Source organism: Amblyomma mixtum, chromosome 7 (assembly GCF_055824585.1).
Source record: "Amblyomma mixtum isolate Tamu chromosome 7, ASM5582458v1, whole genome shotgun sequence".
NCBI lineage: Eukaryota > Metazoa > Arthropoda > Arachnida > Ixodida > Ixodidae > Amblyomma > Amblyomma mixtum.
Window position 1 is genome coordinate 9,565,489 of NC_143018.1, and position 20,340 is coordinate 9,585,828.

The 20,340-nt window shown below is 48.1% G+C and overlaps 1 protein-coding gene across 8 annotated transcripts in view; it reads left to right on the top strand.

Annotated features, from left to right (window-relative positions):
* LOC149334946 (choline transporter-like protein 1) overlaps positions 1–1,675 on the top strand; it is a 40,490-nt gene extending 38,815 nt beyond the window's left edge. For all 8 annotated transcript variants that reach the window (XM_089551613.1, XM_089551618.1, XM_089551621.1 and 5 more), the window contains one exon: positions 945–1,675. In XM_089551613.1, coding sequence (XP_089407739.1) covers positions 945–995 — 51 coding nt within the window. In that variant the 3' untranslated portion in view covers positions 996–1,675. The remainder of the gene's footprint in view (positions 1–944) is intronic.
* Positions 1,676–20,340: the final 18,665 nt, after the last annotated feature.

A 20,340-nucleotide genomic window follows, 5' to 3' on the forward strand; every position in this document is an offset into this window, starting at 1 on the left:
GCTCACCTCCGTCCTTAGTGAAGCGTTCCGTGATTCCGCATATTCTCCGTATGGCGCATGGGAAAACCATATGGAACATATAGAATCTATATAGACTATAAGAAACATGTATAGAGAAATCGAAATTCATACGAACTCTATATAATGTCGTACGCATAATGTGAAAGTCACGTGGAAATCATACGGAAAGGGTATGAAAATCTTACGGGAAAGATGTGGAAATCATATGGATTCCCATATATTTTTCTATATCATATAGGCTTCACATTTCCGTCATCCCATATTAGTTGCTCATTATGCAACGTTTCAGCAGGCTTGGATATCACGGTCGCACAGCTAGGAGGATATGTTGTCTATGCTATTCATGGAAGCTTGTAAAAACAGGAAGGTGAAGAAGAGTAACAAATAGTAAATTAAGAAGAATGTGGAAGCTTTCAAACTCCGATGTCGAATGCATGCAGCAGCTGCAGCCACCGTTTCTTGCTTGTATCTGCAAAACTTTGTGCTTCAGTTTGCCTCCATCCAAAGAAAGCTTCGATCTCGATTTAGAGCTGACAGGTTGGCACGTACACACATGATTAATCGCTACAGGTGCACAGCTTAACAACGCAAGTTCCGCTGACATGCCAGCTCAGATTAAAAAAAGCCCTTTATCAAAGAGGAAGAGAGGGAAAGAAGGAATATTAACAAAGCTGAGGACATGTGTCCTGATGTACTATCGTAAGCAAAAGTAAAAAGTCTGTTTTTGCCCTGTCGTATTTTTCGATAGGGACAGCTTAATTGCGCACTGCTGGCTGTGGCGAGCGGATTAGAGGAAATGCAGGCGGTCTTGCGCTGTGCTTCTCTTGTCTGCCAGGTGATGGCGCCACTGGAAGTGACCTGCATACAATTACCCCGTCACACGTGCGGCTGACTGCAACCTTGTGTTCTCGTTTTCACCGCAGGCCTTCGTGGAGAAGAGTGGCGACGTGGCCCCGCCTACCGCTCGACAATGAACAGCTGTCGCACGTTTCGCACCAGCGACAGTATAATTAAATGCCATTTAACTTAGCTCTGTTAGGTAGGCAAAAACAAGCGTTTTTGCCCTAAGCTCCTAAGCTGCAGAGCATCACTTGAAGGAGAGGAGGCGACACTAGGAAGCGCATGGGACTACGCTGGACTCAATGTTGTGTCGACACTGCTATCGTAACTGTATACTTCGCTGTGCTGTCTGCGGCTGTCTAGTTGCGTGGTCGCTACTGTCCCCCAGACCTCTCTCTCGAGTCTTTCGTCCCGAAGTGGTGCGAATACAGCTGTGATGTGGCCGCAGTGGTCCCGATGATATCTACAAGCTTTGTCTGGGATTAATCTCACCGCATTTCTGCTTAGATTAACGTCGATAAACTAACCACCCCTTGCCAAAACGTTCAATGCGGCATTTGCATACCGTCTCGTGATAGGAGTGTATTTCGTGTACTCGCTCAGCGTCAGCTCTCATCCATGTGAAAGCACGGAGCGCCTGTCATTGTCCCACTGGCGCTGCGCTCCATGACCCTAGCCCAACTTCATAAACGCTCAACAGCAGTGCTCAACGGTCCCGGAAGAGACGTGTTCCTACCAAGAAAACGTGGCATTTCTTTTGTGCGATTGTGCTGTTTACACTCACAGCCAATAAAATCTACGCATTCAAAAGTAAGCTGTCATCTTTCTTCTCCAACATCCGCATTCATGCGTGAACAGAACAACAGACGTCTTGGGTGTTTTTCCTGTCGCCTTTGTTGTCCGAGTTTCGTGCGAGACAGCGTTGCCGCGGGGCCATTCGGCGCAAGAAACGCTACTGCGAAGGAAAAACCTCGCTGGCCTGACGTAACTCACGGGCAGAAAGAGAAGGAAAACCGGTGAACGAGCGGGAAGCACGCTGGAGCGAGTGCGCATGCGCAGTGTGTATAGCTGCGCCGCTTTTATACGCTCCACGTACCACCCTAATGACGACGCTCGGCTCGTTCAAGCGCGGACCCCGCGCAGAGCAGACGACGCGTAGCCTGTACGTAAGCAACCGGGCCGCAATTCTGCCTGCCTCCGTTTCAACTCGACTAGAGATATAGCTAGAAAGGCTACTCCGTCGCCTACAATTGGCACTTCAAGATCTCAAATCTGAATTTAAAAAAAAAAAACGGGTTTAAGGAGAGGAAAGGACCCACTCGCTGTCTCACTCCACATGCGCACCTCAACTACGCCGCCAGGGAAAGGAGGAAGGAGAGAGTAAAAAGGAAAGAGGCGCCGTATCGAGGAGGCCTCCGGAATAATTTGGATAACCTAGGGATTTTTAACAAAGACTGATTAAAGCATACCGTATATAGTTCGAGAAAAAGTGAACTCCGAAGTGCCCCTCCAATCGAAGTCGCTCCGATGCTGCTGCTGTCAATCTCTGTAGTGTAAACACTGCAGTTAACATTTGCCTCCGCGCACGTTGACTCCCCTACAGTTACACTGCTTTATTAGAGTTAACATTGTTATTAACGCGGCTACTACAACTACCACTGTACAGTATTGGCAGATGCGAAAATCTCAACTTATCCGCTAATTGAAAAGAGAGTACGCTGAATAAAGACTTTCTGCAATATTTAAAAGAAGTTTTGCTCGTACAGAGGTGCTTCTTCAGCACGGTGGCATCAGCGGTGGCGGACTTTAGAAAATAAGCGAGACGTACCATTTAGTAAACTGTCGCTAAATACAGCCTAATAGTTAACCTTTAACCACTACACTTAGGATTCACATTTTGAAGACAGATTTGTACCCAGCCGTAAGTTGTGGATGTATCAGTCAGTGCGCTTTTTCGTCGGCGCCATGGAGCGAAAAATTCTGGCTCTGCGCGAACAGGGACCACGCGTACGCGACCGAAGAGCACCCGCGGCCACTGCACACGGCACGCAGCAGCAAACCTGTCACGTGTCCTGTTTTGTGGCACCTACGCGCAGCGCGGTTTCGCCTTGAGGAGTCTTCGGCGCCAGAACTACTTGCACCGGAGTGCCGCACTTTAGAACACCTATTAGTACTTTTGTTTCGGCGAGTTGGTGCATTATAATAAGCTAATATCAGCAACGAATGAAACGCCAACAAGAAAACTGAAGTGCCAACACAAAAACACCAGCATATTACCTCCTTAACTGAGTGGAAACACAAGCAAAGTTGAATAACACTTCTGAAGAAGAGTCTTTCGACCTTCTAAGTTCAGATAATCGGAGCTAGTATTGAGCTTCCCCTAGCTAACAGCTGCGCATTTTGCTGTCCGTAGTTCAGTTGTCCTGTTCGCGTTTCATTTCTTGCTACATGCAGTCTGTCAAGAGTAACCAGGCTCCATGCTTTGCTTCTCATGCTTATAACAGAGCCCTCACGGCTTCCTTAAAGAAGTTCTTTGAAGGTGAGAACAGGGGTTCTTCTTACCATACAGAGATTTAGAGCTTGAGGGCTGGCATAATAGCGTTAATATACGACTGAGAAGACAAGCGTGCCGCCTGGTTACTTTTCACAAAGACTGTACGTACTTGCGCGAAGACTGGATAAAGGAAGAAACACGTACGACATGTACAGAGCTCAACTTCCAACTGGTTTGTTTCATAGAACGCAGCTACATTTATACCAGTGAAGGCAATCACAAAGATCAGAAGAGCAGACATGTGGAAACCGGTTGGAAGTTGCGCTCTGTACATGTCGTATGTGTTTCTTCGTTTCGCGCTAGTACGCATACCACATTAGAAAAGCTAGAAACTGGCATGACCATCCTTTTCGGCCGGCTGCAGGTCTCTGTACTTACACTGAGGCGCCTTACTGTAATAGTTTGAAAAGTTGCTATTACGTTCTACTTAGCTAGCTTACTATTCAACACGTCTCTCCTTTTTGCCCGACATTCGCCACCGCTGAAGCTACTGTACCGAGAAAATGATGATTTCAAGTAAAAAAAAAAAGTGAATTTTAGGCATTGCTCAAAGCCTTATTCGCTGAAGCATCCAGTACACATACAAGCACCATCCAATCAGCTACCTGGAACGGGCGGGCTCGGTGCGATCTAGCGTCAACGTAGCGCGTTACATCACCGGAGGAGCTGCACCATTGCTGACCGGGTCACCCGGGACCATTGACTCCTGCTGCAAGTCAATGCCGCGCGCTTCGCTGCCTCGCATTGTAGAAACTGTTTGTTTTTTCTCTCTCCAGCTGGCGCTCCTTCGCCGTCCCGTACCCGTATACGAATCAGTGACGCCACCGATACGGTGCACGATACCAATCAATGCTCCGCTCTCTTTCAAGGACTACCCGTAAGACCTCGGCTCGCCGAGCAAGCATCCGTGAATTTTCGAGGCCAGCCAGCTGTGTACTGGCACGCTGCCCGCGTAATTGCACAACTAACACGCGCATGGGAAAACGAAAATAAAACACGTACACTATAAAATGCTGCGCGCGTACGCGAAGAGCCCACGCAATCGCATACGTTGACCGGCTCCCACGAGAGATGTCGTAGGAATACGCCCGGCATTGTCCGAAAAATGAGGTTGTTGCCGTCTTTCTTCGGCAATTTTCTTTTTTTTTTTTTCTTTTAATGCGCGCATTCTTCACTGAGCGCCGCGTCCTTCCAAGACATTCTCAGCGTTGTGCTTTCCTTCAGCATTGTGGTCTTTGCGGAAGCTATTCAAGGCGATGCGGCATCTCCGATTGAGAAGAAAAACGCGCCTATGCTATTCGGAACAATTCCGAATGAAATCCGAACAGGATGATTCAAGCGGGAAACTACAAAACGAAAAGGCTTCGGTTCATTTCGTCGCGAATGGCGAAAAAATTTTTAGAACTGTGGAGACGCCTAAGTCACCTCAAGAGTTGGAATGCGACGGCATAAATTTAAGATTTGAAGTAGCTTCTTTTGCAAGTATATGTGCGTGTTTGTGTCAGTCCGATATTCGGGTTGTCAGCTGCATGACCTGGTATCCGCTGTGCTGTGACTGAGCCGAAATTTGCATATACAATATTTTAATTCCTAATTAAGTTTCTCTGTCTGGGTCTAGAAACTAGGTTGCTCACAATGCGATTGACAGGTTGTGATGGCGTCACAAGGTCCCGTGACCTATCATGGTGGCCCTCGGGGCGGGTTGTGATGACGTCACGAAGTAAAGTGACCTCTCTCGACCAATCAGGAAATTTCGTCTCGGACATCGGCGGGGTTTTGGTGTGACAACTCTGATTATCACATTAATTTTTTTTCCCCCATTTTGTCCAGCCATAAACAATATATTTGCAGTGTGTGTGTCAAGCTGTTTTGCAGCTTTTACCCACGGTCCCCTCCATCTTTTTGATGGAAAAATAAACATTATTATTATTATTATTATTATTATTATTATTATTATTATTATTATTATTATTATTATTATTATTATTATTATTATTAATACTCCTAAACGGAAGTTAAGGAAAACATTTCGTTATTAAGCACCACGGAGTGTAACTAGATACGGGAAAGCAAGGCGCTGTGCTTATGTACCTGAAATCCTTAATGAATTACCGGATGAAGTTTTTGCTGTAACTTCTATGCGTGACCTAAAGATGCATCTGAAAGCCTTCTGTTGATCTTTGTATTCTTCGGTTAGAGTGAAGTTATGCTTAAAAATATTGTTTAATTTTTTTATTTTTATTTTTATTTTGACGTATACTCTGGGTTTAGAGTTGAATTTTCTAAATACTCATGCTGTTAACCTGTGTTTTCCAATATTTATTTTTTTTTTGCTCTCGCTTGGGTGTAACGAGAAGCGTTGCTATATCTATTGCCTTTTTTTTTGTAGTCCTGGCCGCAACTGCCGGGCCCAGTCACTCAAGCCTCTTGTTGGCTTTGACGGGCCTGGACCATATTGTATCATCTACAAAGTGGCAATAAACATTATTATTATTATTATTATTATTATTATTATTATTATTACTAAGTACAAATAAATAAATATATATAAGTATACATGTCCCTTCCTCGTTCCTTCCGAAAGCAGTGCAGTGTAGCGAACGCAGAGGTTCTCCGGCAGAGGTCGACTCCAAATTTATTTCGACGACGTGAGCCTCTTGCGTATGTTTTTTGCGGATCGTCTCCCTAGAAATACAGCTGTCGGAAACCTGGGCTTTGTTCTCATAAGCACGGCAGCGTACGTGTGACCGTCGAAGCCACCATGGCAGCTGGCAAGAGCGGTACGTATATGCGTCACTTCGCACGCATTAAGTGATAATTAACCCTGCTGCTCTGCTCAGATTTAGTGTCGCCTAATAATCTTATCTTATCGCGCCGTTCGCGTTAGAGATAGCAAGTACAATAGCTAAGTGCTTGTTGGACTACCCTGCGCTACAAAAATAAAAAAAAAAGTTGGCACAATATGTGCGGTAAGCGGCGAATCAGCGTATAAATGTATGCGCATAATATGATGCGAAAAAAAAAAATTAAAATGCCTACGTTCATCACGGTACCGCCGTATTTCACGTAACCAATTCACTACAATGGTTATTCACAATAAGAAGGATGAAAGAGGTGAGCGAGAAAAAAAAATCGCAGCACGGTTGCCATGTAATACGAGATTCAGCAGTGGCTGTTTCTGGTGGTGAACATGGCACTGTTGCTTCGTTATTTAGTTTCCCTCTTCTCTGCGATGCGTGAGCAACGTCACCATGCCGCAACTCCTCCTGATGTCACTGCGTTCAGACCGCTCAGCGGGCCGCGCTGTAGTGGCGTCATGTGTGACGTCTCTGCATGTTGACCAATCCCCGTGGAGCGGTGTTCCTCCAACGTTGCAAGGCAGATAAACGCGCTCTTCAGGGTTGCCGTTTCAGAAACTCAAGGCAAAAAAATCACAGGAGATCGCTAGGCCGATTTCCTTTTGCATGACACAACACACCGCGCGCATTTCTTTACATCCACCTTTATTGAACACTTCGTGTTCTTTTGTACTCACTTACGTACACAAGCATACTTCTGTTTTCCCATCGAGATCAGGATCTGCCGTCTGTAATTGACGCGCTCTCCGGAGGCATTGCTGTTCGACTCGCCGCACGTCTTCGACGCTCTCTAGGCCACTCGTTGAAGGTCCCGCTTCCATGAGATCCACTCACAAGCACAGCACGCGTACGGAAGTGTGGCATCCGGCGCGCTGCTCTGCTACGTCTGCTCCTCTTCTCAGCACAATTTCCTCCTCACCCTTTATTGTTGCCATGGCAACCGCACTCAGGCTGTGCATTCCTCCGCCTGCGTCAGAACCTAATCCGTCCATGGGAGCCACCCTCGGGGTTATTCCCATGGAAACCACCTTCCGGCTACTCCCTCCTTTCCCCTGTACAAGTTGGTTTATGGGTTCGGTGACGGGTGTAGGCTTCAGAGAACACCGCTAACGGACACTTTTTTTTCCGACATGGCGGTTCTAATGCTGCGCACTAAAACTATTCAGTCTCTCCAGGAACTTTCGGAACTGTTGAGCTCCGCAGGAGCGATAACGGCATGCAGTTCAACGCCGCGCCACGTTGTCTGGCCAGCATGTAATAACGCGGTGCATGACGTCACTGCAAGTGCCGCGCTGAGTGGTTCCAAAACAGTGAAAACATGAATGGCAGAATAGTGATGTCACGCGCACTGTGCCAGAGGAGAAGACGGTAATGAATAAACAATACTATATTCCGCGATAGGCTTTGGCTGCATCTCGCCTAACACAGTCGGTAGCAGTGACGTCAACAGTGATGTCACCAGAGCGGAGAAATTTCATTGGCTGGCAGTACTGACGTCACCAGGCTGGAGAATGCCCATTGGCTGGAGGGGAGTGACGTCGCCAGTCCAGGTTTGTCTGTGTGAAGCCTACACCTGTCAACCGTGGCAGACGGCAAGTGGTGCTCAGGAAGAGCTCGGGGAGAGCAACCTGGGTCTCACAAGCCTCATCAGTCATTTCCGGCAAAGGCACCAGCAGCTTCGAGTGCTGTCACGTTGCCAACCCATAATGGAATTAGATGTCTCTGTGTTTTGACAAAGGCACATATATGTTGAAGAAAAAAAGGTGGAGAAAAGACGTTCCGTGAATGCTTTCGAAAGTACTAGGGCTAATAGCTCCTCAAGTGCAAAGCGAGTCAGGATAGCACGATTCAGCTGTGAATGTCACATTATTAAGCACTCCTCACAGGGCTCAGTGAGCACTTTTTTTAAAAAACTTCGCTTTCACATCTGAGGTCTACACGCTTTCTTCCTCCCAAGCAAAACCGTGCGTGACATACAGAACGAAGTGTCCACCCAGTCGAGTTTTCCGTCTCCTTTTTTAATATATATATATCTAATGTGCGAATGTCAACCCTTGACCCCAAGTGCAACGGCCACATGCGAAAACAACAGGCAGTACCACAAATGTAATTCGCGCCGATACCCGCTATCTCACGGTAAATGACCCTCTTATCAACTACGCCGCCCTTATCAACTACGCCGTCATAGGCAGGGCAAGAGCGACAAAGATAACAGGGGGACGAAGCTTTATTGTAATTTATTTGGAATTTTGCTAGGAATAGAAGGCTACCACCGGACCCCACCTCCCCTTCCCATCCGAACCTATCTTCTCTTCTGATTTGCGGTCATATTTTTGGCCAGGGTTCAAAAGAACACATTCGACACAGGTCTGTCCGGTTGGGAAAGTAACGTAAGTTAGAAAGAACGCTAACCAAAAATAAAACAAATCGAAAAACACGACGTTTCGGAACCTGCTCGGTTCCTTCATCAGGTATGACTGCGTGCAAGTTGCAGCTAGCCCCTTTTAAGCCTTCGGTTAGTGATGCACCGGGACGGGTCACTGGACGTAAACCGTGGGTGTGAGAGGGCGGGAAGGTTTCTAGGGAATATGCCATGACTCAAGTAAGAGCCTTCTGCGCGGGAGCGGCACAGTGTCCAGCGCAACAGTTCCCTCGAACTCAATCTTGTGGTCACGTGCCTCGCAGTGTTCCGCCACCTCGCTCCGTTTCCTGTTCGTTTCATATCCGTTATGCGTTAATGCCTCATTCTTTCGGCGAAGTGCTTGGTTTCGCCAATGTACTATCGCGCTCAATATGACTCGCAACACCCGAGCGTGTGGCCGCAGCGCTATCTGGACGCACGGTGGTGCCAACTAGCGGCGTGTTTGAAAACAAAGTGGAAAGGATTCTGCTGCTCCGCCAGTCAGCCGCAGCCAAAGCGTCGTCTGCTCTACGCAATCTGAGATCAACTGCGACGTGTGCCTTGCATTGTCACACAAATGTCGCCGCGCTAGCGATGGCGATGCGATAACGCCATGCTTCTTTCAAGACCAGACGACACAGGGGAGAAGGGTCACTGTTGAAACAGCAAAATCCTTTCCCTTTCGTTTTCAAGCATGCCGCTTGCCGGCCCCGCCATGCTTCCGGTAAGCGCTCCGGCCACGCTGCCGGGCGTTGCAAGTCATATTGAGCGCGATAGTACAACGCCGAGCACTTCGCGAGCAGGGGATCTAGTATACGTATGTAAGCTTTGTTCTTCTTTCGCTGCCTTCTCGGGATCGGCAGTTTGAAAAGAAACGCTTGGCTCTACGAGTTTCACAGAAATGAAAGGTGTTCGGAAACTGGAAGCGCAGAGAAAAATGCTTCTTTTCACATTTTTCAAATGCGAAGAGCTTACAAGATACTACATTTTGGAACTAGACACCTAACGATCCAGAAAGGCAACGCTCAGTATGGTCGCTACGTCGTGTACGCCGCTGAAAATCGCTGCGACATTCCGACAGCGTCCACCCGGTAAATGTAACAATTTAGGCAATCTCCTTGGCCGCTAAGGCATCGTCATGTCCTATGTTAAAATCGCTTGCTTTGTTTTCATCACAAGATTATCTTAAAAGACAGGAAAGGAAGCAACCTATTAGGGCAGGCGAAGTTTTGTTCTCATCGCTGTTCGTAATAAGGTGACAAAAATTCACAAAACCCAACGGCCGTGCATTTTCACTGTGCTCATTGCCTGTACAGCTTTTCCATATTCGTGGGGCGAAAAACAAACGGAGAAAATTTGGTCCCTAGAAATACTGATCATACTTCCAATTGTACAGCTGCAACGGAAAAAGAATGACACAAGTGAATCATGACCGGAACGAAAAAATCGCGACACGCGGCGCTATTGTTGCCAGTTTTTTTTCCTCCATGATTGTTGCCGAGTACGCCGATAGCGAGAGTGCCAGGAATATTCCATTTCCTAAAGCGGGGTGGCCGGCAGAAAGCAGCCCACCTAGACATTCGCCCATCAGAAATGCAACATCTTAAACGAACGCCTGTAGATGTCTTATCAGCCAAACCATGTGCTAAGGCGGCTAAGCACAAAATCTCGTTTTATTTTTTTTATTTTTGCACTAGCGTGGCGAGCAACGTTATCTTTATCACCGTTTTCCTTTAAAACTGTGCTGAGGATGCACTGTCAAAAGTAACGTGTGGCAGTGCCTGCTTTCGGATGGGCTGCTTTCTGTCGGCCACCCCCACTTTGGAAAGTGGAATGTTCCAGGCACTCTCGCTATCTGCGCATACGGCATGATACGGCTACAATAGCGCCGCGTCTCGCAATTTTTCCGCCCCGGTCACGAGTCACTTGTGCTAATCTTTTTCCGTTGCAGCTGTACATATATTACAGAGCCACGACTGTGCTGTCACACACTTTTTTTCAGCCGTACGAAACAATAAACTTCTGCGATACTTACTTAGCGACCGCTGCGCGAGTTGGCTCCTCGGGGCGACGATGAAGCCTTTCGTCTCCGCGCACCCTGGATTCAATGCGAGTCGCCGCGCACGGAACAAGGAGTGGCTTTAAGTGCATGCGCGTCAGTGGCATCAAATAAGAGTTCGATACTGCTTAACCCTATACACGACAATGACAATCCGTTCTTCTGTATCCCGGCAAGTTCACGTGAAGCCATAGCGAACGATCTAGGGGCCGTCGGCGTCGAGAAAACTGATTAGTCACACACACACCGCCACGTCAGCGCGGCGAAACATCTGCCAACATTTGTATGCTGCGCAGACAGTGAATGACCAGTCGTTGCTTCCTCACGCATCGCTGGCTTGTGAGGGTTCAGTTCAGCATGTTGTTGTCCAGATCGGTGATGCCCAGTCTCTTGCACCACGGCAAACGCGCATAAAGGAGCGGGACGTAAGTTGGCGGACGCGGGGAAGGCCGCTGCGTCGCACAGCGCCATGTTGTCCCGGCGGAGCTAGGCTGGCTTAAAGTCCCTATTAAAGGGCAACTGCAGCTCTTTTTTGAGAATTTCGTGATATTAAAGGATTCAAATGTATATAGGCTGTAGGTAAAGCATGCCAAGTGTTTTTGCACTAGCATACAAAATAATGATGTAATCGACGACTGAATTTGCGCTTCTCCTCAATGCACTGGAGGAGTGCAGGAAAATTCAGCGCGACGTCACGGAAGGTATGATTTTAAATTACCGCTGTCGTCAGCCACACCCCGCCCTTACTCGTTAGACGCTGCCAAACGACTCTCGGTATGATTGGGCTTCGGTGGTGTTGGTTTTTTCTTTCAAAGCGGGCGCTTATGCGTTTGAAATGTACCGATGCCTTCGATGACGTCATCATGCGCCCCTCACTTGGCATTGTGCGCTGCGGAGAAGCTTGCAGGTCGTCCGGATTTTAATCGGCGATTACTTCACTGCTTCAAGTGCTAGCCCAAAAAGACTTCGCATGCCTTACCTGCAAGTTTCACACATTCTACCCTCTTAAGCTCGTTGATTTCTAAAACCTATACAGTTTCCCTTTAAGGTGGCAGTTTGGGCTTGTTGGAAACATATGCCAAACAAAAATAGCGCAGGGGCACGGTCCTTGCTGCCCTGTTCTGTTCTGCCCCTGCGCTATTTTTGTTTGATAAAGTCCCTAGATCAGCTTTTTTATGCTCTCACTGACTGGCGGCACAGGCGAAGGAACATCAAGCGTTCCGCGAACAAGCTTGTGGCTTCAGGGGCATTCTCTGCAGCACGTTGCTGGCAAGGCAGCGGCGATCCGCTGTTATGCGTCATGACAAACATGCGTGAAGCAGCAAGAGCAGAGGCGAGACGCACAAAGCGACGAAGGAGCCGGTGTCGTCACCTGCAAGCGCGGCGAACCGACAGCTGCCGCCAGGCGGCGGGAAGACGCTAAGGAGTTTTAGAGCGAATAGCTTGAGAAGCGCCGCATGTGCAAAATTGGTTGGTTGGTTGGCCTCAAGTACAATGGCACATACCCACTACGGAGGAGTGGCCAAGACACAGGCGGTGAACTGCTGGAATGATTAAGAGTTTTAGAGGAAAAGTAGTAGTAATAGGGTATAGGCTGACATATTGGACGACGCAACGACAGGGGCCCTGTTAGCTGGGAGATCGAAGACGGGACGATGGCTTCATGCGCAAATTCGAATGCAACACATGGAATGGTTCAATTTAGTATTGACTGACAAAGAGAGAAAAAAAAATTAAATTATAAATGAACTGTTTGATAATCAGAAACAGAAAAACAAATAGAAAAATAAATAAAATTAATATTAGTATGGGAGTCGCTGTGTTTCTAGAATAAACTTTTGAACAGCACAGCGCGCACTCCTTTTGCTTCGTCCAAGCGAAGTAGCGCCAAAGGAAAGAACAATCGCAGTGGACACAGGCAGACCCAGCTGGTGAAACGAAATTTCTAATAGGCGCCTCCTCAAAGAAGAGAATCGGCGGCAGAACAGCAGGTAGCGATCCACTTTCACAGGCTCGGCACAAAAAGGGCAAAGTGGAGAAACCGCCAGACCAGATTTCTGAAGGTAAAAACTCAGCAGAGGAACTCGGCATCGCAAACGCGTGAAAGAGACCTCTAGCCTGCGCGAGCGCCAGTCTTTGCTACTCCAAGGGTGCAGAAGGTGCTGATATTCGGGAGATGAAGTAAGCGCCGCGGCTGAAAATTCCTGAAATAATGTGTAACTGCGAAACCTCACTGCAGCTGTATATGCGCAGGTTGGCAGGACAGCAATTATTGGGCCACAGAGAGAGGCCCTTGCTAATGAATCAGCAACCTCATTTAACTGAATGCCCACGTGACCTGGTACCCAAAGCAACCGCACCGAATTTAGATGGAGCGGGACCAGCTGTTTAAAGAGGCGCAATACCCGAGACTCAGTGGATGATGATGATAATGAAGAGCAAATAGACAGAGAGTCCGTCATAGCCATGACTTGGGAAACGGTAGGATCTAATTTACGTAAGACTGGAATTACTGCCAATAATTCGGCCAGACAAATTGGAGTGAAGTAGCAGGTGCCTCGATTTTCATCTTCATCTTCACCCTCGTCGCCACAGCTGCGACTTGGCAGTCACGACCACCGTTAATAGCGCCACACCCAACACACGAGCAGTGGGAGGACCAGCGACAACCTGGACCAGCTAGCCTGGATCATCCAGCTGCCGCCAGCGGAGCTCTGGACTAGGGACACCGACCACCAGACTCCTGCGAATTAATCAATTCTAATTAAAAGTTTTCTCTCTCTCTCCGGCTCTGCGCTGGCTGTTGCGCGGCCGCTCCTCCTCGCCAGCTGCGGCACGTGATTTGTCACGTCATTCGCTCTCGCGCTTGGCAGTCATGTTCGCCGCCCCTCTGGACGCCCGCTCTTGCATTTGCGGCACGTGATGCATCACGTGATTTGCTCTCGCTGAAGCCTTGAAACAATAAAGATGAACCACAGCTAAGTCATGTCGAGCCGTGCTTAAGAGAGCTTTCGCTCTGTACTTCCTGGCTCGGCTGAGTTGAGCCACGGGCACTTTTTTTCAAGGGTCTGAAGAAGTATTCAAGCCGACGTGCTCCTGTTTGTAAAAGTAGTAAAATCATTGTGAATACTTTATTTTGCTCCTTTATTTCGTGACGGCAGTAAAAAATGGGGATTTCCTCATTTTCACCACTTACTGCCAGTCGCACTTGTTTATGATATGGGGTTTAAAAGGGAACGCGGTAGCCATTTAAACTCCTATTCGGGCTAATTTATGTCTGCAGTGTAGCGCTGTTTTATAACTATTAAAACCAACTCGCCCAAAACGACGTAGCTGTTTTGGTGAACTGGTTGCTCATAACGACAAATGAAGCGCAGGATCCAAACGAAGAAGTGTCCCCTGTTGCGTCCTTGCTTTACAAGCGCTATATTTCTGTCACAAAGAAAATTTTTATCCCTGCTGTAACGACCCCTCATTCTCAAAAAAAAAAAAAAAAAAAGTGGCGGTGAACCATCCAGGAACGAAGAAGCCAGATATTCTCATCTATTTAAAAAAAAGTATACCTTGGCTTGTTGGTGTATGCATATGAAGCGCTTTGTGTGTGTGTACTATCCCGTCCGTCTCTTGGTCTCGCTGCATATTAAGGCGAAAGCCTTTAATGCCTCATACTGTCGTTAGCAGACGCTGTCAGCAGCCGTGTCGACAGACGCGTCGGCAGATTTGTCCGCCTTTCGGCGTCACTGCTTAAAAAGAAACTGCGTCGAGGGTGGGAATCGAACAAGGGCCTTTGGCATTTGAAGCGGAGACGCTACCATTCTGCCACGAAGGCTCAAGGTTCGAGCATGAATAAAGGCGCATCTAGCGAGTGCATGGGTTTCATAAATAAAATAAAAGGAATAAAGCGAAGTAAAGGAAAAATAAAAATAAAAAAGAAAATAAACGAAAATAAAAACAAAATAAAAAAGAAGTCATGAAAATAAAAACAATACAAAATAAGAAAAGGAGCAAAAATAAAAAAATAAAAATAACAAAATATGAAAAATAGAAAAAACAGTGCGCCAGGAAAGGCTTTCGCCTTGCAGCACTTTAGAGAGCCAAAGTGCCCCCTGAATTTTTTCCTCATGTCATCTATTTTTCTAGGGTTTTTTTCCAGAATATCAGCTGGGATATAGCACTTTGTCTCTTAGTAAGTTTGCCCTAAAATTGTCACCTTCGTGCTTATTCCGACTGCACTCTTCATCTGACCTTGCCCCGCAAGCATTTCGACGCTTTCCGCTTTCAGTAGCCGAGGTGAAGGGGATACAAGTTCCCGTTGATAGCACGTCCCGAGTGGTCCGCGTGGCCGCAGGAGAAAATAGTCCAGCAGAGATAAGAAACTGACCTAGCATTCTAAGTGAAAAGATAACTGAGCGTATATATCTGTCACGTGCACGAGAGTTGGAGTCGAATAGGCTGGGCGTAACGGTGCGAACACGTGGCCGCATCCTGTTTTTTTTGTTTGCCAAGCCTATCCTGCGCGTTTCGCTTACTCGCGCTGACGCTTTGGTTCCCGGTCCAACACTGAACAACCTTATGTTCGGCTTGTTCGAGATGATTATATGGCACTGCAATGGCGGCCAGTTCCCACAAACCTTTGCAGCCACTTTTAAAACTAGCCTATATATCAGCATAGTAGTAGTAGTGGCTTTATTTTTGCATTTAATATGGACGGTAAAATATTTTTTGCTACCCCGGCATCTGCAGCTATCGCGGCTGGAAGCACCTGAGCTGGGGCAGCGGAAATAAAGGAGAGCAGGCAGTGTGCAGGAGTGAAAAGAAAGAGGGGAGGGGACAATTAGAAAGGATACGGGGAGAGGTACACTGACAATACATCTATTTACATATTTACATGATAAATATAAATATATACAGGTCGCACGCGCGTGAAGGTCTGGTAGGTCACAGTACCAGCACACGCGCACGACACAAAGCAAATATCAGCATATCTCAAATTTCAGTTTTACGACATAGACAACTTGAGAAAAATTTGCGGAGGAGACTGGAAGAAAACGCTCGGGAGCTCTGAAATCGGCCTAACTTTCTGAGTCATACCGGAGCAGTATATAGCTTTTACTTACAAGTATACGCATTTTTATTTTTCACATTTATGCAATGTGGCGGACAGAATATTGACGAAATGCTGGAAATTACGAACTACTGTTCGACGTTTTCGATGCCTGCATACAGGCACTACAGATACTGGGTTCAATGTTTACTCCTAGCGCGGTATCATGCCTACATCACGACGCGTCGCCGGTCGCCAGTGCAAGGGCCATTTGTGTCGGCCCGTACTACACACCGGAGCAGCGACCCCGGAAGTGCGCGCGCCAAAGCCCGGCTCGAGAGACGCCGCCGTGCGATCTCTTTCTCTTTACGAGTGCCGCGTCGGGCCGGTCCGCGATCTCGGCAGCGTTCTTGGAAGCCTCCACTTTGGAGACACTCGAACGCCCCGCATTTTAGAGGGCTGCAGGCTACGGGGCACTCGACGTGCAGTGATGCCGATACCGTCCGACTCTCGGCTTGTGCAGCCGGTCCAGGCATGTTTAAGGCCGCACTGCTGCTTTTGCTGCAGGTGGCGGACTTTGGTAGGAAGTGCAGCAAAGGGAATGAAGCAGCCGCAATCGTGCTGCATAAACGGCTCCAAGCGATGGGGCAAACGGACTTCAGGCCCAGCAGGCACCAGACACTGTATAGTTATCTCACATCGAGTCAAATGCCTTCGAATGCTTCAAATGAGCTGCCTGCATAGCTGGATAGCTACACTGCCACAAGGCGCACCATCAACGAAAATGAAACGGAACATCCAGAAATATCCAATACGTAGAAGAGTGAAGAAGCCACCAAATGTCAGTGTGAACTTCTTCACGACATGCCTAGGGCGTCCTTGATGGTTGACCTGCAGGGCTGCCAGCTTTTCAACTAGTTAATATTTAGAAGCTCTGTGAACAAGTTATGCGTAGAAACGAGACCTTTGAGCGCAACTGAAGCTGCGTTAACGCGCTTAGGTCCAGTGCTCTTTTTCACCCCACAATCCTAATATCTGTTCAAGGAAACTCTGTGCACACTGTGCAGCTTTTTCAACGAAGACGGTGAATTCGTGGGAATCCTGGCCTCCCGCCGTTGCCTTTGCGCGGCTGTTGCCGGTGTCCCGCGTTGTTCTCCTCTTTCCCTTTCTGCCGCCTCAGGCGATGGAGAGGAGGCTGGGTGACTAATCACTGCCATTCGGCCACAGCTCCGCCCCGGCTTCCCACTGGCCTTGGCCATTGGCGCCTTTTGGTGGGATTTCGGGACCTGCTTGGGCGACCGCGCGCTGCGCGATCGTACGAGCGGAGCCCAGACAGACTCTGTCTGACAGAGACTGCCCCGAGACGCGTAAGGTGCGTACTCTACTGTTTGTCCGCGCCGGCTTTGCTGTTCAGATTAGTGCATGCTCGAGCTCGCCAACACGGGTCCTCTGACCTGCAGCGGCTCGAGCCTGTCCAGCGGGGTCCAGCGACCTCCGAAAGGCGTACCTTGCGTTGATTGCCCACTCTCTCTCGCAACCGGCCCAACGGTCGACACGAGAGAGAGATCACAGCACGGCCGCGGGGACATTCTCCTGCAGCGGCGTGCTAGCGGCGCGCATTGTTCTAGTCGCTTCGTGCGCGTAGCGGAGCCTTGCTCCTCGCGCGACCCCGGGACGGGGTGGCTATTGAGTGTGTGAGTACCTGCTGGAGGATAACGTCAATAAACGTCTCCTTTGTGAACTTGGAGGCGTATTTCTTTGCGGCGAATCGCTCTCCTCCCAGCGGAGGTTGAGTGCGCCGCAGCGGTTCCCCAGGGTGTGTGTGGTGACGGCTGATCGGGGCCCTTGGCTCGCGCGAAGCCCGAACCCGCGGTGGTTGGTGGCCTGTGCCCACACACAAACCCACAAATTTGAACTACTTTGACCGTACCTTGGGTGTACGGGCCCTACCCTTAACTAATGTTGCCAAGAGAGTGGCACGACGCGGTCAGCTGCCACTTCCCGTAGCAACACACACGGCAGTCGAAGCGAAGGCCCCAGCGAACGCCAGGACGCGCAGCCGGGAGAAGCCGGAGGACTGTCGGATGTCGCAGACGCGGAGCGTCTTTTCTCTCTCTCTTTTTTTTTTCTGCGACTGTGGAAACCTCTGAAGCACTCGCGTGACTTGAGTCAGAGCCGCCACCATAAACGCCACCGCTGACGTCACTGCTGAAAAGCACGTTGGTTCCATTTAGACCCTACAAGTGGTACCCAGTACATGCAACGACTCCGTGCGAGGCGCCACGCATGGTATAGCGGCGGAAGCACACGTGGTGTGGCGTGTGGCGACGTATCTGAGCACGAAGAGCGAAATGTTACGAGAGACGAAATAAGCAAGCAGAACCTATCATTATAACAGCCGCTGTTTACGATGATTTCTTTTTCCTTTATTCGTCACAGCGACTCACGGCTCGGACTTCACGGTAACTTTCGCTATTCTGCTTGAGCTTTTTGGCAGTTAGTGCCTGTACGAACCCAGATCTCCCCGATACGTTACAGGAGTGTTAGTTTTTCGTCAGACATCAACACATTTCTCTTAATGTCCGCCTATATTTCTAAGCTTTGTGAAACGTTACATAAAAACTTCAGAATAATCTTTTAACTATCCTTAATTGAACATTTAAAAGGCATATATGCAAACTATAGCTAAAATGGCCAAGTAACCCTGTACGCGCAGACCCGTGAATTGTGAAAGCACACAACATCAATCAGCACTGCAACGAGCAACGAGGGGGACACATTAACTCTAAAATAGAGCGCAAGTCTAGCCCATGCAACGCATAAAGTCACCTGCCAGCGGGTACCATGGGCTCTAACACACATAGCCAGCTTTGAAGGGCGTCCCACAAGTTACACTGGTGAAATGGTAATAAAGGTTAAGTTGTGAAGCGAAATTAGGGGCTGTGCATGCAATGTATGGCAGTTACTGTCCGAGATTTTGCTAGTTGATGAACATCATTAACGTACGGAGAGTAGGAAAATTTTGGGACTCATTGCTTAAAATATGCTTAATGAACTATTTGCTAGTTATGATTTCAACACTATTATATTTCATTTATTTATTTATTTTTACATGCTGCAACCTCGCGCGACGCTATGACAGGAGACAAAAATGCACAAACAAATGGTAACAACATATAGCATACTATGAACGCACAAGGAAACGCACAGTAAAACCTCTAAGCTATAAATCAGATTCCGAAAATTTTCAAAGGCGTAGCACGAGTAGGGCTATGAATTAATTGAGTGACTGACTGAATGCGTGTTATTGATTGATTGATTGATTGATTGATTGATTGATTGATTGATTGATTGATTGATTGATTGATTGATTGATTGATTGAAATGCAACGGCGTTTCAAATTTCTATAGCGCCCGTGAAAAAAATGTATGTGAACAATTCAGCAAGAGGTGAATTGCTTAGTTCGCGGAATCTCCTTAATGTTTAGAAAATTTTTAATAGTTTACAAGTGACTTGGACCATGCACAGCATCGGAAATAAGCATGTTTCGTCTGAACGTTACGCAGAGGCCCAGAGTTCAACTAATGCTTACGAATTAGCATATGACATTCTTATTTTTAACAATGGCACAGGGCTCCAATGTGTCATCTTACGTTACACCAGCTACCACAGTTTTATGATACTACTATAACGAAAAACATCTTGTGCAATGGTGCTGTTTGGCCAAATGATCTAGCGCCATAAAAACTCACCATCATCAGTTTTGTGATATTAAATAATGTTCGATGCTACCTGAGGACTTCGCCCCTTATTCCCTTCTCCCTATTCGTGGCCGTTGTCTCTACGCCGTTGTAGCGAACGGTTTAATTTTCATTTCCAGCTCAAAATGTTTTCTTCGCCGCTTGTTAGCGCAAGGCCCGGATCAGCTTCGGTTATTTCCGTACGACATGTCAATACAGCGCAGGAGGGGACGAGCGCCAAGGAGGAGCTCTCTAAAAAAGGAAACTTTCGGATCACCGCACCTCCCGACGGCCGGAACATCGTAATATCCGTGCACGCGGTCGATGGAAACGCGCCGCACGCGAGAGGCACCGCTAAACGCACCACGCCTGCGCGTGTCAGCTCCGTGTTCTGCACGAGAGGCGCCGTGAATCTTTTATAAACGCGTCGCGAACGGATTGCGCGGAACCCCGGCTCACTATCCACCCCACCCGCAACCCTTTTTCCCCTCTGTATTTTTGAGAGACGACGGGGCAGAGCTATTTCATAGCCCCAGCCGCAGAACTCCCTGAAAACCCTGTGCTCAAAAAGTGACACGCTCATTGGATCCATATGTGAAAACTTGCGATGGGCGAGTGTCCTTTCGGCAGTAATATAAACTACTCATCAAATTTTGTAGTGTTGAAACCTGCAATAACGTTTAAAACAGCAGATCAGAGATGGCGCGCACAACTGCGAACTCAAAAAATTGTCCGCAAGAAATGGTCTATTTCCAGAGGCGAGGCACCGCGACTAAGGGGATCAGGCGCCTCTAGACCCGAGGTCTGACGGCAGCGCCGCCA